The sequence below is a fragment of the Falco peregrinus genome, chromosome 11, assembly GCF_023634155.1.
Source record: "Falco peregrinus isolate bFalPer1 chromosome 11, bFalPer1.pri, whole genome shotgun sequence".
Classification (NCBI taxonomy): domain Eukaryota; kingdom Metazoa; phylum Chordata; class Aves; order Falconiformes; family Falconidae; genus Falco; species Falco peregrinus.
In genome coordinates this window covers 7,340,653-7,362,859 of record NC_073731.1, presented here as the reverse complement: position 1 = coordinate 7,362,859, position 22,207 = coordinate 7,340,653, and the positions used below count along the sequence as shown (strand labels likewise).

The 22,207-nt window shown below is 39.4% G+C and overlaps 1 protein-coding gene across 1 annotated transcript in view; it reads right to left on the bottom strand.

Annotated features, from left to right (window-relative positions):
* SPTLC3 (serine palmitoyltransferase long chain base subunit 3) overlaps positions 1-22,207 on the bottom strand; it is an 86,853-nt gene that overhangs the window by 23,005 nt on the left and 41,641 nt on the right. Inside the window, exons 5-7 of the mRNA XM_005238601.3 lie at positions 16,127-16,251; positions 13,853-13,946; positions 3,862-3,967 (exon numbers count right to left, since the gene is read on the bottom strand). Coding sequence (XP_005238658.2) covers positions 3,862-3,967; positions 13,853-13,946; positions 16,127-16,251 — 325 coding nt within the window. The remainder of the gene's footprint in view (positions 1-3,861; positions 3,968-13,852; positions 13,947-16,126; positions 16,252-22,207) is intronic.

Sequence of the window (22,207 nt, the reverse complement as noted above, 5' to 3'; positions counted from 1 at the left end):
ATTGGGAATATCCCTCCTTTCCTGACCTGTTACTCCCAAGACTTATTCATTCCATTTTAATGTTTACTTTAGTTACTGTTTTCTTACATAAGCCTTGCACATTCATACAACAATCTGTTTTGCAGTTTAGAGCAATAGTTTTAAGGAAACTTTCTGACCCTGCTCTCAAACACAACCCCATACGCTGAAATGATAGAAATGTTAACCTTTAATGCTGGTCCCCAGCCAAAGATATTAAACGTTACCTGATTCTTTTCTGGAAGTCCAGTCACTTAATCCCAGGAAATAAAAAATAACCCTGATAAATTTCCTAAGGTATTGGCACTGAATCCCAAGGAACTTCTAATGTACATGAAAAGGCACTGGACAGTATCTAACTGATCAGAGAGCTATTTTCTTAGCTGGAAGGGAAAATACCCAAATTAAATTAGAAGCAGGGAAAAAACAAATGAAAAACAATCTGTTCTGAACAGTTTCTGGTGCCCCATAATTCCTGCCCTGGGCTTTGGCCTATCTGACTCCTAGGTAAGCATGTGTGCAAGACAGCAGAAGCCTACCACAAATCATGCAAGAACACAGTAACTGATTAATCCTGAACTGGAAATGGTAGAAGCCAAGGAAAACATTATCTGGAATTTAAATAATAGAAATATGATTTAGCAAGTCTGTTTAACCTGTGTCCTGGACACTGCCAAAACTTGTTCATGCTTTTTATACTGAAGATCAATGGTTAGATGGTCTCAGTTTGGAACACAAATGGAATATATTTGCTCCTAGGCTACCCAAGTTAAGAACCAACTTTCACTAGCAGTTACATTTACTTCTGATTTTTTTTTCTTTTAAAGATAATAGAGACATTAAAAAGCAAAGAAACATATACTTATTGCTATTTATTTGACATGTTGCTTGAGTGCTTCCCAAGTCGAGGGGCCAATTCTGCTTTCAGTTGTAACCAAGAAAAATCTGCGGCTTATGGTTTCAAACACAACTCTGATTTCCAGAAATGCTCATGTTGGCTAACAATGACCCTTTTTAAATTCTGCCAACTGGTAAGTCCGGGCTCACGCACAGTGTAAACACTTTAACATACTCCTAATGGAAACAGAAAGCACATTTTTTTCCATACCATCAACTTGACCATACTAAGACTATGGTGTCCCATATAACAAGTTTTTTTAAAGAAGGAAAGCTTAGTGTTTCTTTTGCATCTCTGGAAAAAGCATTTCTGCAAAAATTTGCCAAGCCAAACTTGCAATTCAAGATATTTTAACATGAAGAAAGGCTCTAAGTTATTTAAATTCTGTATTAGTTGTCCCTGAAGCATAACTTAAGTCCTTTAAGGAGGAGTTAAAAAAAAAAAAAAAAAAAAGGAAAAAAAGGCAGTATTAACTATTGTAAGAAGAATACTCTAACAACACTCTACCTCCTCTTAAACCCTTTAGATGAATGTTAATTTGGCATCTGGCAAGTATTCATAAAACCTAACATTAGCCAATATGGGGTCTGGAAAATTTTAGTCTCTCAAAAATCAAGGACCAAGAAAAGAACGAACATGCACACAAAAAAAAGTAAGACTATTTCTAATATCTTTCTCCGGCTTTTCTTTTGCACATGAAATGTTATTAGCTACTTACTGGATTAGACTATATGGCCTGCAAATCTGTCCCCAGCTGTGCTGTTAAGGACAGATCAGCTGTGTGTGTCTCGGGCTGGCAGTGGTGGCAGGGATACAACACGGTGGGGCATGGTGGTATTCTGCCTCAAGTCAGAGACTTGCTTTGCAAGCAAACCGTAATCTTGTACTATCAAAAACAACTAATCAACCAAACTAGCTACTGCTAGGGCTAGTTTCCAGTGAGAGACTATTAGAGACCTGAGTTTTGTTTTTCTTCAACATTATGCCTCGCACAACAATAGACACTGAGAGCACAAGTGGTGTCAGCGTTATTTAGCCCTTATGAGGCTGAAGGAACTTTACGGTTCCTTTTTTGTTGAAGTTCTCTGAGGTTTAACATGTTTTTATTTTGCATTCCAACAGAAGGTTTTTTGAAGTTTTGAGAACAAAATCTCCTTTGACAATGAACTGCAAAACTAGAGGAAAACTATATCAAATACACATCTGGAAATATAAATTGCAAATATCTTACAATGGGTTTGTCCCACTGCTTGGACCAAGCTGTGCTTCTGTGTCACCAGTCTACCTTCTTGCTCCTCAGAGATCAATATCCAGGGTAAAGGATTTAAAAGTGAACAAAGCTCAGCAGCCAGAGCATTTTCTGCAGGCCATGTGACTGATGGGAATATTTGTCAGTAAAATGTTGGTGGTCTACTTAATTTCTGCATGATCAAAGTCCTTAAATCTGAACTTTCTTTTAGTAGTGCCAAGCTATGTTTATTTGCAGATTTGCTCTGTTTATTCTGGTTGAAAGGAGACATTCAGCCTGCTTTGGATCAGCTGATCTGCTGTCGACCCGTTTCAGCTCTGAGTAACAGGTGTTTAGATAAGGGGTGATTCGTTCTCTATGCAGATGGAAAGCGTTAGGTAAAAAGAAAACACTGAAAGCTATGAAGTTGTGATGACATGAGAGCGTAAAAGATTCCTTAGGAAAAAAGCTAATCAGCTCATCTGTGCTAGCATTTCTTGATAAAATGGTGTAAATGACTGCCCATTCAGACTGTTTATATTTCAGCAACACATGATATGATCCCTACATATAAAGTTTAATGTTGCTTTCATAAACCATGTCACATCCTGTGAATGACTGGTTCTGGTTCCCTTCTCTCTGGTACAGGTGGTGCTACTCCCCAAACTATCCTTCTCTTACTCCCTTCCCTCTCTCATCATCACCACAGTAGCTTTGCCTAGATCCCTGCAAACCCTCTTACTGTCCAGATCCCTGCTTCTTCAGCCCTTCCCTCCTCTTCACGGTCTCAGCCTCTCCCTGCTACAACTCCTTGCCCACCAGTGGCTCCCCCTTCCATGCCACCCACCAGCCCCATGGCTCCCTCCTCAGCAACCTTCTCCTGACTTGAGTGGTTGCCAGGATGATGCTTAGGACAGTGAGCGTGGCTGGTGCCTCTGCTTTGCTGCCAAATTCTAGTGAAGGTATGTCTTTCTGGTTGGGTGTAAGATGCACCACACTAGTGAACTGTAGCTATCTGATTAGGATGCTGTATAATTACATGACATTATTGATGCTGAATTTGATGGATTATCAAAGGCACTTCTCTCATTCAGATTCCTACAGGGACTGGGGCTACATGAAAGACCACTATATAATTCTTTGAAAGCCAATCTTTTGGTGGTTTTTCCTGTTAAAATGTGAGTCCATTAGACCCACCACTGGTTACTAGAAAGGTGCTGATATCACTTGGCCTATATTTATCTTGAGTTTTTAGATTCCAACAGCCGGGTAAGAACTGGGTATGCAAAACTTAATTAGTTCTGCATAGTTAGTTGTCTTGTGATCTGTCCATGCACAGCAAACAACTCTAGAAAACTCAGCTTACTCCATAAGTAAAACTCCACCCCTACTATAGTTCCACGGATTTTATCACATCTGTGACAACATACAACAGCTGATGACCTGTCTTGCTCTTAAAGTACATTTCCCACTTCACTGTGATTTGCTACATCAACTTTCAGAACACCACAGAGGATCTAACTGGAGCAAATTACACCAGGACTCAGATTGATGTAATGGAAATCAACACATTTATAAGATCACAGAATGTTATTATAGCCTCCACTCTCATTAAGATTTCTCTCAGATACCTAGAGTCAATGTTCGCTTCACTCAATATATAATTTTGTCCTCAGAAATGATAAAGGTTACTCACGTTTCTAGAACACAAACATACCTGTAAATGCCCTCCACAAGGATGATAATTTTCCTCCATGCTCTGCGGCTTCGAGGCTGCCCATATATTATTGCATCTCTCAGCAACTTCTCAAGGCTCTGCATATCTTTAGTTAAAAATAAGAAAAAGGAGGAATAAAAAACATTAACAATGATTTTTCTAAAGAACTTTCAATTTTCTCCTGACACTATTTTTCCTATACAGAAAAGAGAACATTAAAAAAAATGTGTCCTGAAGACAAACTCATTTTATTAGTAGGCAAGACCCAATGATTAATTTAATTTGCCTGCCTGCAATCTAGCGACAAGACAACTTACAAAACCCCTCCAGTTATGCACCTTATCTGGTAAACTTTTAGAAATTCTAAAAGTAAATTTTTATTTAAAGACAAAAGGGAAGTGCTTTGCTTAAGTACTGAGGCTAAGTGCCAGCAGTTCTCTGTATGCATTGCTGACATTCATAATGTCTCAGTGTTTCCGGATCGTAAGTTTTTGGTTGCTTTCCAACATCACCATGGGCTCATGAATAACATCCATTCCTTCAGCAAAGGCTTAGATCAAGCTGCATGAATCATGTCAGGATGGCAGCAAGAGAAATCTTGTCCTCAAGAAGGAAAATGAGTGAAAGATTGCTGATGAGAGAGGGAGAGACAACTGGATACAAGCACATGGCATAGATGCATTGATTTGGCACCAAAATGCTTGGCGCTGGTGGGACTTTAATATAAGGAGCCTGGAACAATGCTAGAAATTTAGCTTCTTTCTCAAGGGCTGAGTGTGGGTAACCTAACAAAATTCTAGAAGGAAAGTCACCAAAGTTTTGAAAAACATGGAAGAATAGAAGAAGTAAGAAAAAATATGACAGGAACAAGGGTCAGACTAAAGTGACTCTCAAGGCAGAGCTGAAATCTAACCAGCATTCTGGGTTTCTACGTGAGTGAACGCTCCAAACCGAATTATTCTGGTACTTTTCAGGAATCTAGATTGACATTTCAAAATGTTTCAAAGAACATCTTACAGAGACTTGTAATGCCCCAAGGAACCCCACAGATTAACTCAAACTGTGGGTTGGGAAAATCAGTGGCATTTTTTCACAATATAACCACACTGTTTCAGCAACACATTTTAACGTAGTTATTAGAACCTTTGAAAATAGTACAAAGCTAATCTGTAAAATCCAATTGTCCAAGTGAAGAAAATACACCTTAAATATATTTATACTGATGTATAGTTTGGTTTCTGCCTGAGTGGAACCCGTCCATTTGCATATGAATGTCCATCACGAATAACCCATGACCTGAGGGATGGCTGGGTTATGACCTGAACCCTTCCATCCTGATACCTCACCTCTTGCTCGTACCTTTTACTGATGTCGGTAAAAGATAAATTTCTCAGAAACACCTCTGCCACTCTGCACCTTAATGCGTAATCTCTTGACCTAACAAGACCTTGCTATAATTTCCAAAGCACAAAACATGCACGATAAGTTGCCCCTTATTTCAATGGTGCAATCATTTGCACAGCTCAAGGAACTCCGAGATGGAAATGCATTATGAATAATGCAATGCAGACAGCACAGTTTCCACTAGATGGCAATCAAAGAAATAAAAGTTCCTTGGTGCTTTAAAAGGGGAATTCATTAGCCAGCTGACCATTTGCAGCATGTAAATATTTCATGGAAAAGAGCTGCTCACCTTCTCTTTTGTTTTGAGTAGATAACGTTCAGAAATCCTTCTGAGTTCTGAGCAGTAAAGGACAGTCCAGGATGACAGAAAGCTCACTCAGACACTCAAAAGCAAAATTTTTGTGTCCCCCTTTTTTCCACTGATTTTTTTCTCTACTGATGTCATTGTCATCCACATTCTTTTGGGACCTTTGAAACCCTCTGTCTACACGTCAGTCCAGATCATATCCAGCCTTCAAGAAAGTCGGTTCGCCCAGCCCTCTGAACTAAAAGCATAGCTTTGAAGATTCAGGTGTTTCAATGTACTTCCACGTGAAACAGAGAAAGAGGATAGGATAGAGAGAAGTGAAATGCATACAACTGTTTAATAGAGCTGCTGAAAAAATCCATGGATGTGAGGAGCTCCCCTGTCCAAACTAGTGTGGGACATGAGACCGCAGATAGGGAAGAACTGCTCTGAGGGATGAGCTTGCCTGACTTTACACGTGACATAGCCCTGCTGGAGTACAGGCTAAGGACTTGTTTGTTTGCAAGATCAGGGTTATCTCACTTTGATTTTGCCGTCTCATTCTGAAAAATTTACGTGTGACCATTTCTTAGGCCTGTAACTGTCAATGCATGATTTGTTTAGGTGCAAATGAATTTTACTGACCTTTTTACTCTATGCTTGTAGTGCCTTATCTGGAAAGGGGAAATTGGGAGGAAGAGAAAATCTGTTACCTTTAATCTTCCCCCCAAAAGGCTGTTTCTGTTATTCCAAGTGAAGATGCAGTGCTCTCTCTGTGCTCGTGCTCAGACTTTCCAGAAAGTGGGATATACTGAACCTCAGGAAAAATAACAGTGCAACTCCAAGTGACTTTCAGATATCAAATTATTTGCCCATTAAATAGAGTTACACTGTGAAACACTGGAACATTGAGATGATGAGTTGCACAAGTCCATCTTGAATAACCAGTTATGGGGAAAATAACTGTCCTTCTTGTTTGACCATCACAAGCCCAGGCTTTTCAGTGGTAATGGCTAACAACTGTGCACCAGCCCAGGAGGTGGTAAGAATTTCACTTGATTAATTAGTCAAAGCACAACCAAATGTATCCTTGCCTTACTTCCCACCTTCTCCCTATGGCATATTGTCTAGATGTGGAGGGTAAAGTTTCCTAAGCAGGGACAAGGAATCTCTTAGGGTTTTTAGAATTTAATACAGACTTGCATAATCCTTGTTTGGGATCCTTCAAAATTACTTCAACAGAAATACCAACACCACAAACTGCCAGTGGGTGTAAGCAAGCCTGGACCTGGGCAGGCAGCCGTGTGTCATGTTGCCTCCAGTGCAGGTGGGACTCCAGACTCCTGGAGGGGCACCTGCCCTCTCCCAGGCACACTCACTGCCTCCTTGCAGGGAGACACAGCGTCTCCACCCCTCATCCTTACACTGCAATGCTGGCGATGTCATCACCATTCCTCTGCATGGACTGGAAATCTCCTGTGTGATGTGAGCTAAAGCCTTTTTAATTAAAATAACAGGCTACTACTACCCTTATCACATTCTTCTTTCCTTTGCCTTGTGTTTGCCACTGTCGTTTTCAGTTTCTCCTCTTATGCAGATTCATGCAGACTCTGTGGCTACCTGGCCCTTCTCAGCCTCCCATGCAACCACCTCTCCCCTGCTACAGTGCATCTGCTGCAGCACCTGCCTCCTCCTCTCTTGCTTTCCCCCTGCTGGTACCTTTTCCTGGTCACTGTCCTTTCTCGAGTGACTTCAGTGGTTAGTTCCAATGCTGTCCCCTCTTGATCCCTAAAGCAACGAAGGGAAACCACCACAAGGGTTTTGTTGATGTAAACAGTAGCTGTATGACAGTAGAAGGTGGTTTTCGTTCTAGTGAAAATTAGCCTTTGAAAAGTCCCTGAGTGCTGGCACAGCGCTGAACAGCAAAAACATTTTTAGATCCATTTCCCTGAAATCACAGCTTTGAATATCTTTGTTTGGAATAGGGTGGTGGGAGTGGTGATTACTGCAGCCACAGTAACAGTCTGAGACTCCCCTCCCTGCCCCTCAGTGAATATATATCTCTGGGAAAGTTAAAGGGCACTGGCTCAGGAAAGCTTCCTATTCACACTTGGCAATCAGACATGGCTTTCTCAAATCAGAGAGGGCAAATGCAGACACAGCATACTAGGAGCAGGATATACCAGTCTCCTCTCTGTGGCAGCGTCTGTATGTGTCACAGGGAAATACAAGCCAAACTGGATTAGGCTGTGGTCCACCTATCTGGTGCAGTAATCTTGTCTCTGAGAGTGGCCAGAGGCTTGAAGGAGGACAAAACCCAAGTGGGTAACGTGCCTCTCATCCTGCTCTGTAGTAGCTTAACACTGCCCTCCCTTCTGAAGTTCAAGGGCCACATACACCTTTGGGGAAAAAAATAAATATTAAGAAACTGTCTTGTACCAAGCCACTGCAAGCTCTTTGGTTTTTTTGACTGACAAGGTTTTTCACTAGTTTTTACCTGCTTATTTATCTCTTTTGTTTCCCCCCTGTTTTGTTTGCTTGTTCACTTAAAGGCATGCACTTATAGTTTTCCACTTCTTTTTTCTCTCCTTTCCTTCTTTTTTGCTAGATAATATATTTGCACTGAAAGATGAGGACATTCTGCTGCCTAAAAGTTCTTTCACTGTTAATTACAACTCCTCCTGTGTTTTCCTCCTGTGTTGCTGTGTTTTTGCTTTAAGGTGTCCTCGTGGCACACATATCTGAACTCCAAAACATTAATCTGAGTGAGTAGACTCAGAAATGTCAGAGTTGGATTAACATAAATTCACAACTGTTGTCCAAGCAGGAAACTATATTTTGTATGGAAACCTGAACAGCTCATACCTGCATGACACACTTCTGTCATCAACCACCTGATTTGTGAGAACTTAAAAAAACCCGTACTACTTCCACGACACACTGGAAAGGTGAGTAAGGAGGAGCTAGGAATGTACTGCTGTGATTCCCATTTCAGATGTAGATTCAAGCGCCAGATTAGAGGCCAGGTTTTCACCTAACCAAGGTGCTTGGTTGTGCCTTGCAATTGCCCGCCTTCCTGGTAGCATTTGTTCTGATTCCATGTTGAAGTGTCCTTGCAATGAAGAGAATTAGATGATTTTTTTTTTTCCACATGGCCTGATTTCTGTGTGTAGTCAGGACATTCCCACACACTGCTCACACAATTGCAAATCTAAACCTGAAAATGTGACTGCAATTGATTTGCTTGATGTTATATGGGAGAAATATAGTAGAATTAGAAAGAATAAACAAATCCTAAGCCTTGTACAGCACCTTCTTATACAGGCTGATAGGAACAGAATTCACTTGGGTGTAGTTAGTCAGTGGCACACTCATCTGTCCACTGAATGAACAAAGACATTCTTTCACCTGACACCAGTACAAGACCCAGAACTGCTGCGCCTGATACCAGTATAAAACCTGTAATTGCTGTGACACAAAATCCTTGATAAAATCACAAACCAATTAATGGCTAGCTATTTGGTTTTGCTTTTTCAAGTTTTATTGGATGGGTCAAAGGATTTTGGCTAATATTTAACCAAGATCAAGATTAGAGGTTCTGAAAAAGAGCTTTTAAATATATGACATTAATGAAAGATTGTCTTAGAAATAGAAATAGTTTCTCCTGGGACCAGGAAATAAAAAAATCCAAAAGTGTAGCACCCATATAGCTAAGGGACGCCCATTCCAGTCCCTTGGGGAGGGTGGGAGAGGCTCCCTGGAGTCCAGGCCTGGTGAGGGTAATATCAGACACCTTCTGACATAAAACTAACCAAGACCGGGCTACTACTGCCAAAGAGCCTCCCACCTTCCTCCCACTGCATACTAGTTGTTGGAAGGTGCAAGTGTAGAAATGCAGCCTTTTTCTAGTGTCCTAAATGAAACACTGCCTGGGAAATGGTGACTTGAATGGTGCCCACACTACAGCAAGGGAGACAAAAGGCAGATGCTTTATGGGTGCAGGTCAGAACAATTCTAGCCCTAAAATCACTACTACATAAATTTAGGACTGCTCAGGTCTTAAAATAAAATGAAACCCCACCAATTAAAAATCCCCCTCCACCCATTCCTCAGAGCAGGGGCTCCAGGGAGCTGAGCTTTGCTGCTAACATCCACAAAAACTCACAATTACCTGAAACAGAAAAAGTCCAGTACAGGCCAAATACCCTGTGGCATACTGGTGTGACCTTGGCAGGGGGGAGACTAGGAAATGAAAGCCCACAGGAAGGGAATTCCCTGTTCAGTAGTTTTTAGTTATAGGGCTGAAATATTCTCCTAAATTTCTCTCACATAGATCATCTGTAGGTGTGTGCCTGTGCATTCTCTCAGCCCAGACCTGTAAATTCCTATCTGATCACAAGGAATGAATTGTTCACTGGCAGGCAGGATGTAGGGCACATTCCTAAGTCCAAATAAAAATGGACTTATAGGTCCACAGCACATTTTTGTTCTGTTACTCACCTTAAGGCTTGAAGACTTTCTCATGCACCTGTGCAATATTTTTGTTAAAAAAAAGAAACACCCAGATGCCTTTTATTTTACTTAGGAGAAGCATTAGAGGGCTAATAATTTTGTCTCTTCTAGAAAAGCTGTTCAGATTTTGTGAAAACTGTAATGCCTAGAACAGATACCCACTTATAGAATTAGAATTTTGTTAACTTTTGTAAGAATAAGTATTATACATAATAAAGGTAATAAGCAGAGATTACTTGTTAGCTTACTAATGAAATAAAAATAATCATTTGCTTTTGAGCAATGAGAAATAGATCCAGTATTACAGATTATATGCTCTGAAATGAAATGAGTTCTACAAAATTAGGTACAGCATAGCCTTTGAAAGATGAATGTGCTTCAGTAGCAAGTTTTAAATATCTGGGTTTAATTTGTTTTCTGTGAAATATTTTTCTCATAGGACAAAGTTTCCTGCATTTTTTTTTTCTTGTAAAAATACTTTTTCCATAACAGGTGGGAAAAAGAGAGCAGGGAGAGATTTACAACGCCAATCTTGTTAGAAAGAGAGGTTACTAGCACACACCTGTGTATGTTTTTAGTATAACATTCCGGAAGTAGCTGGTTGAGAAAATATATCACTACTTCACTAAATTGTTACTTGGTTATTCCTCCTCATTTTGATAGCCATTTATAGTAACTGCAAACATTCACACCTCACCTGTCTCCCAGTGTCTCTTCTACACATGTGCAACCAAGGAAGCTGGAGCTGAAGTAAATATGTTCTAGGCAGTTTTAACAGGGCATTTATCACAGCATTTTAAAAGAGGCTGATGTAAGCAACAAGGAACATGGAAAAAAGTCTGCTTTCTCAAGCTGCATTGTAATAGCAAGAAGCTAACTTTGAAATCTACTGCCTGATTTGAATTTATTTTGATTCTCCTGCACAAAAAGCGTGTCTCAGGCACTAGTGGTGGTGCCGCCTGGCATCTCTTCCATTTTCTTTACTATAGGGCAATACTTGGTCAAACAGTATATGTGTGTAAGTTGGCAGAGCTCCAAAGGAGATCGGCCAACTCACGCCAGCACACAACTTGGCTTTGTACATACAAGTAAGAATGAAATGCACATTAAGCCCTAATCCGATTGGTGCCCAGGGCCAGGATCTTTAAAGGGTCATTGATTTCCTTCTATGAAATGACATACATCAATCCCCTGACCTTGGAAAGAAGAGGTGGAGGGTATTACCTTTTTTGACTAGAATACAGAGGATTTTCAAAAGTAAGATGAAACACATTACTACCTGATGCTGAAATTAATGATCTTTAAAGATCTTCAAGTGGTAACTCAAGGGGCAAAGTTTTCTATTCATCCACAGGGCCAATACAGCATAAGGAATCTTTCTTTTACATCAAGCAGTATGACATGGATAATGGCTTAATTCCCCTGTTCATAAGCATGACAATAACAGCACAAACATACTCTGACAATTCAGGCAAGAGTGTGCATGTCTGTATATATGCTATATATCCACATATTAGCAAGAAAGATAATCTGGAAGCATAAGCCACACAGCTCTGATCTAACAAAACAAACAAGCACCTGCCTTGCTGAAAAGAACCTTCCCAACACAAGGTGGAAGTTTTGGTTATGCGCCCTTAATTAATTTGCTGTACTGTCTTTATCACACATCTCCCTGGCAAATCCATATAGAACAAGGCTGTCTAATTCATTTTGGGTGAAAGTATGCAAGTTACAGAGGCAGTTCTGCTGGATTATGCTTTTCATTGCTGTCCTCCCCGCATACACATCCTATTTTCTCCAAAGCAAGAAGCATATCCATACATTTCTGCACATGTGATTTTAAAAGCTGTTGGTGATGTGTAACTTACAGGTATGATGAAGGAAATATTTAAAAGAAATAACTTTCTAAACATGGAACAAAGGTACTGAGAGATAGTAGGCTAAGAGAGAGAACATGAACATGTGAAGTTTCTTCCCATGAAATGCTCTCTAAATGCAACTTAGGTTAAAACTCAAGGCCTTTTTGTAATTTTGTAAGATTGTGATGACAAAAGCTGGCATTTAGATTCCAAACAGCACTTGCATAAGCTCCCAGTTTCATTTTGAAAATAAGTTAGGATGATGTCTCAGAAACAGTATACAAGACTGACTTTGTCAAATCAGATCTCTAATCTAGAAGGCAATGAGTTTTTCAAAGCAGTCTGAATAGGCTTCTACTGATATTTGCTAAAACCCTTGAAGGGACTGTCTAAGTTTTCAGGTGCTGCTTTAGTGCTTTTGGGACAGGCCACTATTATTTTTAGGTTCACACATTATTTGGAAGAACATCAGCTTTAATTTATCGTGAGTGCAAGCAAAGGCTGGTTAGGTATCAGGTGCTTGGGAGCAGAATGAAATATTGGGAGGTGGTTAGAGACTGATTTCCTTAGAGAGAGAATGAAGCTCCCAGTGATGTCTTCACTGCTTCCCTAGCAGTTGAGACTAATACACTCCTCAAAGTGGAATGTTTGAAATGCTATGGGAAGCAACACAAGCCAGCTGGGCTGCACACAGCGTAGATGGGTGGAGAAGCTGAGAAAACTTGAATTTGGGTAGCGAGAGGTCATCCTGCAAGATGTGATGCAAACCTAAGTTTGAATGGGATAAGGCACTGAACAAACTAAGGAAGCGTTGAGAAAAGCCTGGTGTAGCAACCATGATAAGCATATCCAGATTTGCGGAAGTGAATCAAACTGGGCTACACTACAGTCTAATCTATGAATAATTACTTCTGTAAAAATATTCAGGTTCAGATGAACTTTAATTCTTCTATGATCTTCAGAAATTGCTTCTTGCCCAAATTATGAATAGATATTAATTATAACAACACCTTATATTATAATTATAGTGTGCTTTTCATTCCAACAGATCCTTGGGCCTTTTACAGCATATGCATAAATCATTTTTGCTCACCTCAGGGCTGAACAGAACACTTAATAAAGAGAAGGGACTGTATTAGCTATTAACAGAAGTGATCAGACCTCTTTTCTCATTCCTTACCATTTCTCTAGCTTCATAACTTGTGTGGCAATCACTGCCTGGTGGCAGCAATGGGGATGGAAAAGGGAACTGCAATGGGGAATAAGGGAAAAGAACAAGCTCTTGTCATCAAAGCCAGTCACAATGTCTCTGACAGTAACCACAGCAGCATTAGCTAAAGAGAAGCTAAAAAGCATTTTAGAAGTATTTTAGAAGATAGTTATATGATTGCAAAGTTAATGTGTGATTTCTACACTAAAATTATACTTCAAAAAATACTGGGGATGATGCTTTTGATATAACGATCTGCATCTTTGGTATAGTCCCCTAGGAATTTGAGGTAACTGTTTTAAAGTAATGCCACATTAATGTAACTCTGGTTGCATTAAACCTGCTAGAAACAGGCAGGAAATACGGAGTATGTTTCCATAAGTATGTTTGTACTATTTTGGCTATAGTGACAATAACAATAAAAACTTTATCACAGCACACCGTCATTCAGCCTGTCAAAAAGACAGCAATGAAATTAAGACTCTGGATTTGGAAATTAAGATCCAACCTGATGACCCAAATCATGTGCAATAGCAATTACAGTATTACACTATTAATTTTTCCCCAACAAAAATCACTCATAATGTTTAATAGTTAATCCTTCTATCTGGACAAAAGTATTATCTGGGATTGACAGCAAAGCAAGCATTGAAAGGAAGCATTCTTGCCTTTGAGGTGTGAACAACTCTGTCTCTAAATATTTCCAACTTCAATACTCACTATTATGCTTGAAGATTCTAATAGTAGCACCTGAAAGCCTCGCACCAAGAACGAGAGAAGTGTGGTTCAACTCATCACTTAAAATGAGGCAGCCCTGTGGAGAAGGAGTACAATAAGCATCTGCATGAGTTGGGAGGCTGTTGACATGTGCATGTGTGTGCCAGCATACATGTGTGTCTATGATATAGCATTGCACCAATGAAGCTGTAGGTATTACGCATGAACTGGATTTTCTGCCACTTTTCTGAATGTGCCAAGGACTCACTGCAAAGGCAGGCAGAAAGTGGGGTATCAGATTCTCAGACATTCCCAGGTGGTGCAAAAGAGCCAAATATTTCCTGTAACTGGAAAGTAGTGAATAACACTAGTAAAGATTGACTGCTTTAAAGTAAAACCAAGTGATGTTGCTTCCTCTACCATCTTTCTACAGTCTATTTGTGTTGCAGGGAAAATGCAGTCACCACTCCATTTATTCACCACTCCATTTATAAAGACCGCATGACAATAGTGGAAGGAGGCTGGAATGACATCTGATCTTGTTTCTGCAACCCAAAGTGCTGAACAGATCAGTGTCTCATAAATCCCACCTCTATTAAAATGTGAGGTGGGGCCTAGGCACCAGACAGAGTTGTTCTCTGGTAAATGCATATACAGTTCACCTGTAGTATAATTTTTCATCAATTAACTCTGTTGAAAATTCATTTTGTTTTTGGAAACTAAAATAGAAAAGCAGAATAAATAAATTTGTATATTATATTGACAGGAGCCAGGTTTCATGGTAGAAATTCACACTGGAACCCTAATTTAGCTCTGCTTTCTATTACACAATTACACATCTTGGCTGTGGTTTCATTACTCAAAGGGCAACACAACATTAAGTAATTTTTTATTTTGGAAACACAGATTATACCTATGAGAGATACACAAACCTGCCTAAAATCTGGTATGCAGAACTAACATACTGCAAGAGTATGTGCATCTTGACAAGGAAATGTAGCTGCTAGGCTTAATTATAGAGGAAAATTTAGGAATAAATTAATCTCCTCAACATAGGGCAATTATATAATATCTGTAATATATATATATAATATATACTAAATTGTTATAGTTATAATGTATATAGTAATATCTTTATCTGTGGCACTTATACCTAAATATCCCACCTCTGACAGAGGCCTAAGTCTCCACATAAGGCCAGCTAAGTGGGGGGAAATTATTTTGTAGGTAAGCAAGGGACAAGCATTTTATGCTGTTATGTATGTCTGCAATTTCATAAATTTATCTTTATTAATTCTCTGTATCTATTCCTTATGAAATTGTTGGACAACTTCTCCAGCACCATTGCAGACTGAAGTTCATGTTCTGGGCAGCTGAAGCAATTGTCCCTGCCCAACCCTTGTACACATGTAGTATTTTAGAAATTTCTTGCAAAAGCTGGATTCATCCTCAATAGTGAGTAAAGAAGTAGCTGCACCCCTATGCCGGTACTTCAGAAGAAATCTTAATTACACACCACACAGTGAGCTCTTTCTGTTTCCATCAAGAAGAAAATACTGTCTCCCACTTGCATGACACACTTCTGTTTCACACTTGCATGAACTAAAGAGGAGCTATGCACTTTCCCAGCTAACGGCACAGTTTATCTGCTTGTTATGTCAGGAGCTGTGACTGACAGGATGACGAATTTTTAGGCCTTTGTGTTAGGTACCTCAAATTGGAGATGAAGTCCCTTCAACACTAAATAAAACCCCAACTTTTGGTCACACGGTCACAACTTTAGACTTGCATTTGCTGCCTGCTTTCTTTGCAGGGCTGGCTGGAGATCTGTTCATCAGGAATGCTAAACACTGTGCTTTCTTTATTCTGAAAGTGTTGTAAAAAAATATTTTAATCATCACCTTTCATCACAGGCAACTGGACAATATCTCTGCAAGTAGCCTGAATACTTCATCCCACAACACCTGAGACATGGGATGCAACATTTGCTTACTTTTTAAGGAGAAGCAACTTTGTTAAGAGAAGCTAAACAACCATATTGCTGATCCTTAAACAGACGCTAGGTATGTGTGAAAGCAACACCCAGAGCTAGAAAAAATGATGAAGGAGCATATAGTGAAGGTCATAACGTCATCAGCCTTATGACTCATGCATTCCTGGTATCTAGCTTTGTTCCTTAATCAAGCCTTTGCACTTAACACATGCCCAGAATACTGGAAGAGTTCTTAAAACAGTTAACAAATGATTGTTCTGTATATTCCTTAAGGAAGTACTCACCTTTCCAACAAGGGCTGGAATATTCATCGAGTTAGTTGCAAAGCCCATACCAAACACCATAGCATCTTCCACACCAAGGAAATTGGCCACAAGTTTCTCTAGTTCTATATGTTTGTCTAGGGTGCCTGCAGAAATAAGCACAGGGAATCTTAAATCTCATTAAACTGTGGAAATTATTTATTCTAAGGACATAAAACATACAAAAGGAACAGGCCAGAAATGTGTCATTAAGCTATATGACATTAAGTTCTAATGAAGGTTTTCCATTTATATCTTCTGCATGTGGGATAAAGCAAGAAAAAGCAAGGATGCAAACTAACTATAACTAATGCTAACAAATACAAGTGCTATTAAGGCAGCAAAACAGTTGCTTTGGGAAGAACTTTCCTTTTCCCATAACAACAACTTTGACATAGTTTATTCTGAAGAGTAATTTTTTGCCATTTCCTCCCCCTGCAACACCTCCTTTTCATAGGAAACGTGGGACAAACATCTTGGGCATTCTTTGAGTTCTCTCTGGATGTGAAAATAAAAACAAATGACAACAAAATTCTTCCATTTTTTTCTTGAGTGCCTAGGTATGTGTACAAAATCCTTAATTATGATTTTGTATGGACAGAAAACCAAAAGTGTTCTTCATCTTTTTCTGTTTTAGAAGGTGAAAGCCACACCACTCTCCATAACTGATGATAATTCTCCTTTTTCCTCCCTCTCAACAGTCAAACATAAATGATAAGGCAACACTGGAGAGCCTTCTTTATCACACGTTACTGATCTAATATTAGTGCCTGCAGTCTCCAAACAAATGAGGTGTTCCAGCTATCCAACAAAAACTGTATCTTTCCCACCCAACTCACAATGAAGGGTGACAAAATAAAAAAGGCAACAAATGAAAGAGTGGTGTTAAGAGATTCAGATAACAAGTAACTTTGAACAGTAATGAATCATCTCAACTTGCCAGCTCTCTAGTCTTTGATTGCCTGGCTGTGCATTGCAGGTACCAAGGCAGAAGGAACTCTTACAGGACGATCTGTAGGGAAAAAAAGAAAGTGGCCTGTGGATTCTGACAGAGCATTTCCCCTATGAATAAGGCTGTAAGCAGGGAACAGAAGAAAAAATTAGGGAAGTGAATATCTCACCTCACTTGCACTGCCTAAATTGATCTCACAATAATATAAGGAAAGTGAATTACAGCTGATGGAAATAGGAAATCTGTGTTCACTGTGATGGACCACGGGCAGAAGAATGGAGGAAAGCAGAAGTTTGGCTAGAGTGTCTTGACAAGAATGGTGAGTCACAAAGATAATCTTACCTTCACCATGGAGGAAAGCTCATAAAAAAAACCCAACCAAATAAGAATGGCAGCATTACAGTTTCAGCAACAGCACTAACTCAGCTTGTTACAGTGAGGTAGTGTTTTTGTTATTTTTTCTTGTTAAATATCCAAAGTAAGACTGGCATTCACTTGGAAACAGAATGTGAAAAATATCATGCAGGCAGGTAACTCTCCCATACCCAGGGAGATAAGGAGCAAGGATCATGTGGCTTCTGGAAAAACCTGTATTACATGGACAACAAAGAACAGTGGCGCCATGATTTTGCACAGAGCCTGCCTGGGCTCTGCTAGACCTGAGCCAACTCTGGCAGAGCGTCAAGAGCACCTCTGCACTAGTATCACATTGGGTGTACATTGATCTGGGTTGTCTCTGGCTTTGTGCTCTGATAAGTTAGGTAACATGATGCAGAAAATTTGGCTCTGCAGAACCTCCATTAGACGTGAGCTGACTCAGCATAAAGTTTTTTGAGGATTTCTACTTTTTGAATTTGTAGATCCCAAGATATACAAGGATACGTGCTGGCTTTGCACACAGCCACTGCTTAGTAGCCAAACTCCTTTAGCCATACAAAACCACACAGTGTTTCATAGTTGAGCTGCTCACTAAAGATGTGTGTGAGAATCTACATCTTAACTTGTAAGCCCAGTAAGTCCCAGGGTGTATTTGCATGGTTAGTTCTGTATTTTTTGCATTTTGGGCCTAGTTAGGTTTCAACCTGGTTGCAGCACTCATTGACAACTGGAGGTTCCAGCATAATCACCTGCCCTAGTGTTCCCTGCAGATGTTATTTTGTCACTTGAGGGTTATTGGCACACAAAGAGAAGACGAAGTCTGAAATGGAAGCTTGAAGTCAACCACACTATGGTCACAGCTTGAATTAGGAGGAGGTTTGTGCAAGCATGAGAAACAAGTAGTATGTGCTTTGCAAGACAGGCATCTTAAGGCATGACAGAATTGTTGCTGACTCTTCCAGGGATAAATCCAACACTACTGGGGTGGAGTTAAATTGCTTTTTGGGGTTACATCATATGTTTTCTGTATTTACAAACAAGAAAAGCCTGACTCACTACAGACTATTCTGGTCAAGCATATATTAGATGAACCAGAAAGGAACAGCACATTTTTGACCTATTTTTATTGATTTTGTGACTGTGAAGAATGAGACATTCTGAAATTGACTGATTCCTACTTATTACTTACTAATCCTAGCAGAGAATGCAGATGATATTATGTATTGTTATTGCCTACAAATCCTGGAATACAAATTGGAATCAATGAGGGTTTGGTTTGCAAAACTAAAACCTGAATGACAACTATTTGCAAAATAAGTCCTTCTTTTGAATTACTTTAATTATAATGGCAATAATGTATGTGGTAGGTGAGGTGTGGTAGAAGCAATACAATACACATCAGTACTGACAGTGGGAGGTTTGTGACAGCAATATACATTGAATAGAGCTGATAAAGCACACCAGCTTGCATTTTCCCAGGTTTAAAGTAAAAGGGGAATTTATTGAATAAATTATGCAATTATTTAACCATATCATAAGATTTCTCCGGTATTGGTCAGTCCCTGGACACCATGTAAACTGCACCAGTTATATCACTTCTCTCCAGTGGACCAGTGGCGGAAACAAGGGGTCAAATATGCTCTGCTGGAACGAAGGTTATCTACTAGCATTCTCAGCTGGTTACAGCAACCACCCCAACAAGTAAAAACAGCACTACCAGACACATGCAAATTTGATCCAAAGGAACTTCCACTGGCACAGGCTGCTAACATCTCAAGCTACATAAGAAAGGCAGGAATTACACTGGTCTTCATTGAATACAACCTTAGCAGCCTCAAGTCAGGTTATCATCGCCCTTAAAATATCTTGTTATTTCTCCCTGCTGAACAGCAGGTGTTACTGTGTTCTGGGATTGTACAGGTGTTATGGAGAGTAAAATTGAAGATCTTATAAAAAATGGACTTTTGCGATGTTAACCACCTCCACAAATTTCCACACTTTTCAAAGCAAATGCCCTCCTTTTCAAAATCTGATGACCTAGTTCCCTCCATTAACTTGCCACTGCACTCTGGGGACAGGGAACATGAAATACACTGTGCTTTGGCAGGCTTTCATAGTTTTAACCATGCTTTTGGGTTGAAAGTCACTGTCATTCTACTAGACAGATAAAGCCTGAAAACGCACTTCCCATGATCTATACAGTTCATTATTTAGTTTTGACACTTTCAGCTTGGACAAGGTGGTTTATGCCACTGGTTAGTCTGCCCAATACAGTCTTTCAGGTTCTTATGTGCTAATGACATGTACTAGTTAAACTGCCAACACTGGCAACAGTATGTAATAGAATTTCTTGTTTGGAATTCTAAGACCCAAAGAAGACAGGAAAATACCTTCAAGTTAAACAAAAGCTGGAGAAGTAAGCTGATATAAGCAACAAGTCAACGAAAGAAAAATAACAGATTCCCATAAAAGCTACTTCCACATAAGGACAGCGACTGGAAATCCTATGGATCACTGATGTGACTTACTAAGATGAATAAGTACCATTACTGTATGAAAATTATGGTTTGTCAGAGGTATTCTTAGGAGGGTGGGGAACAGAATAAAATACCTAAACCTTCCTGCCACATTTGAAACTTAAGGTCACAAACTCACTCTGGTAAGATATTTGTCAGAGATGAAAAATAACATTACTGAAACACCTACATACTTTTAAAAAAGCAAGATTGAGTGAGGTTTTATTAGAAGGATGAAGAAACAGAGATGCAGAAAATGTTTTATTTACACCATTCTACAAGAGTGGATGATGCCGATAGCACCACTACCATACAGAGCCCACTCCAAGAGCAAAGCCTAAACTTGTAGAATGATATATACTGGCAAGACAGAGGGAGGGAAGGACACAGGAATGTTATGTAGTTGCTCATTTAACACTGCATGTGCATAAAAGAGCCCCAAAAGAATGGGTTTTGAGGAAGCATTTGAAAGAAATTAAGTGCTCAAGCTTTCTTAATGTTCTTACTAGTCAACAGGGCTTTCATACCACAAAGATGCTGCAGGTGTCATAGATATAATAATGTACCTGTGTAATTTACTGATTCTCAGAAAAGAAAAGGTTCATTTTAACAAAACTTATAATTTAATTTAGATCTTCCTGTTTTGTTTCCTTTTTTTCCTTTATAAAAAACCAAGCTAAAAGTAACAATTTAAGTCCAGCCTCTTCATGACAAAGCCTGGATGGCAGTATCTTAAGTATCTAAATATTTGTATGTACATAAATAACATCATATATTGGAGACATTTGAACAGGTTTACACAACCCTTAGGTACTCCTGATGCCTTCAATTCCACCTGCCAGAAGACGGACTATCCAGAGCTTAATCATGTTTTGTAAGGCATACTTTTGCAATGGTGAAATACCAGGAACAAACTTGACTCTTTGATTATAAGTTGGACCAGTTATTTATGCAAGGGTAGGCGCGAAAAGGAGAATTATGTTAGCAGGAGATGACAAAGAAGGAAAATTCCTCTTGTGAACTGTTTCCTAATTTATACCATACCTTATCAGAAAGTAGCCAAGATGACAAAACACAGATATATATATACACACACACACACACACACACACAAATTCTCATTAACATGGTTCTATTGCTCCTTAAGCTCCTCTTTGGAAACTGTAAGTTATGGGAAGTTTAGTTCTTTATGTTTTTCTCCTAACTGGAAAATGGACCATTTATTTCTGTGCTTGTACAGAACTGAGTTTAAAATGAGCCCTGGTCCTAATTAATGCATTGAAGTGGTATAAAAAACCCAATGACTGAATAACTATTTTTACCATCTTGAAATGCTGCTAGAAATTCATATTAGGCCTTAAAACCTAATAGAAGGAAGTAGATGGAACTACTTTTGTAGTTTTAATGTTGGCACAGGTTTTCAGATCCGCTTTTTAGAAATCAGATCACAATCAAGTATTAAAAAGTCTTCAAACAAAAAGCCCTACAGCTGAGTGCAAGCCAGGCGCTCAAAGGTGATCTCCTAACCATGCCCTCCACAATGAATCACCCCTGCAAGCCTTCTGTGCAGGCTCCGTCTTGTCTTTCGGTCCAAGGCATAATCACTGGAGAAGGATTTCAAAAGGCAGGAATCCTGCTGGGCGGCTTAAGCAGTGCTAATGATACATTTGCTCCTGTTACTCACGTATATAATCTCCATAAGGAATAATAGTGAGTTAGATAAACAGAGCATTGGAACTACCAGCTGCTCACGTGACCAGCCCCGCCACTACCCTGGTGCTAAGCCTAGAAGTGTGTTCAGGGCATGATAATCTGCTTTATTTTAAAAATGTGTAACATTACTGATTTTATTATCACCTGCAATCAGCAAGCAGGAAACAGTGTTAAATAATAATTTGCATGTTTCTCCCTTAATAATTTTAGGTTACGTTGCTTAGGAAAGGCTCACTGTAAACATAAGAATGACACGATGGGCTCAGACAAAAGGCTCGTAAGCTTGCCTCCAATAGTAGCCAACTCTCACTCCAGCCATTAAATAAATTGATTTGCATGGGAAAGAAGGACTTTACATTCAAGTTGTCATTCTTTTCACTATATAGAAGGAATACATACTATTTCAAATTTATTTAGATACCCATTAATCAGCATTTTTATTAAGCTGAAAACAATACTTCTGATAGGAAGATTAAAATACATAAAATACAACCAAAACATAAA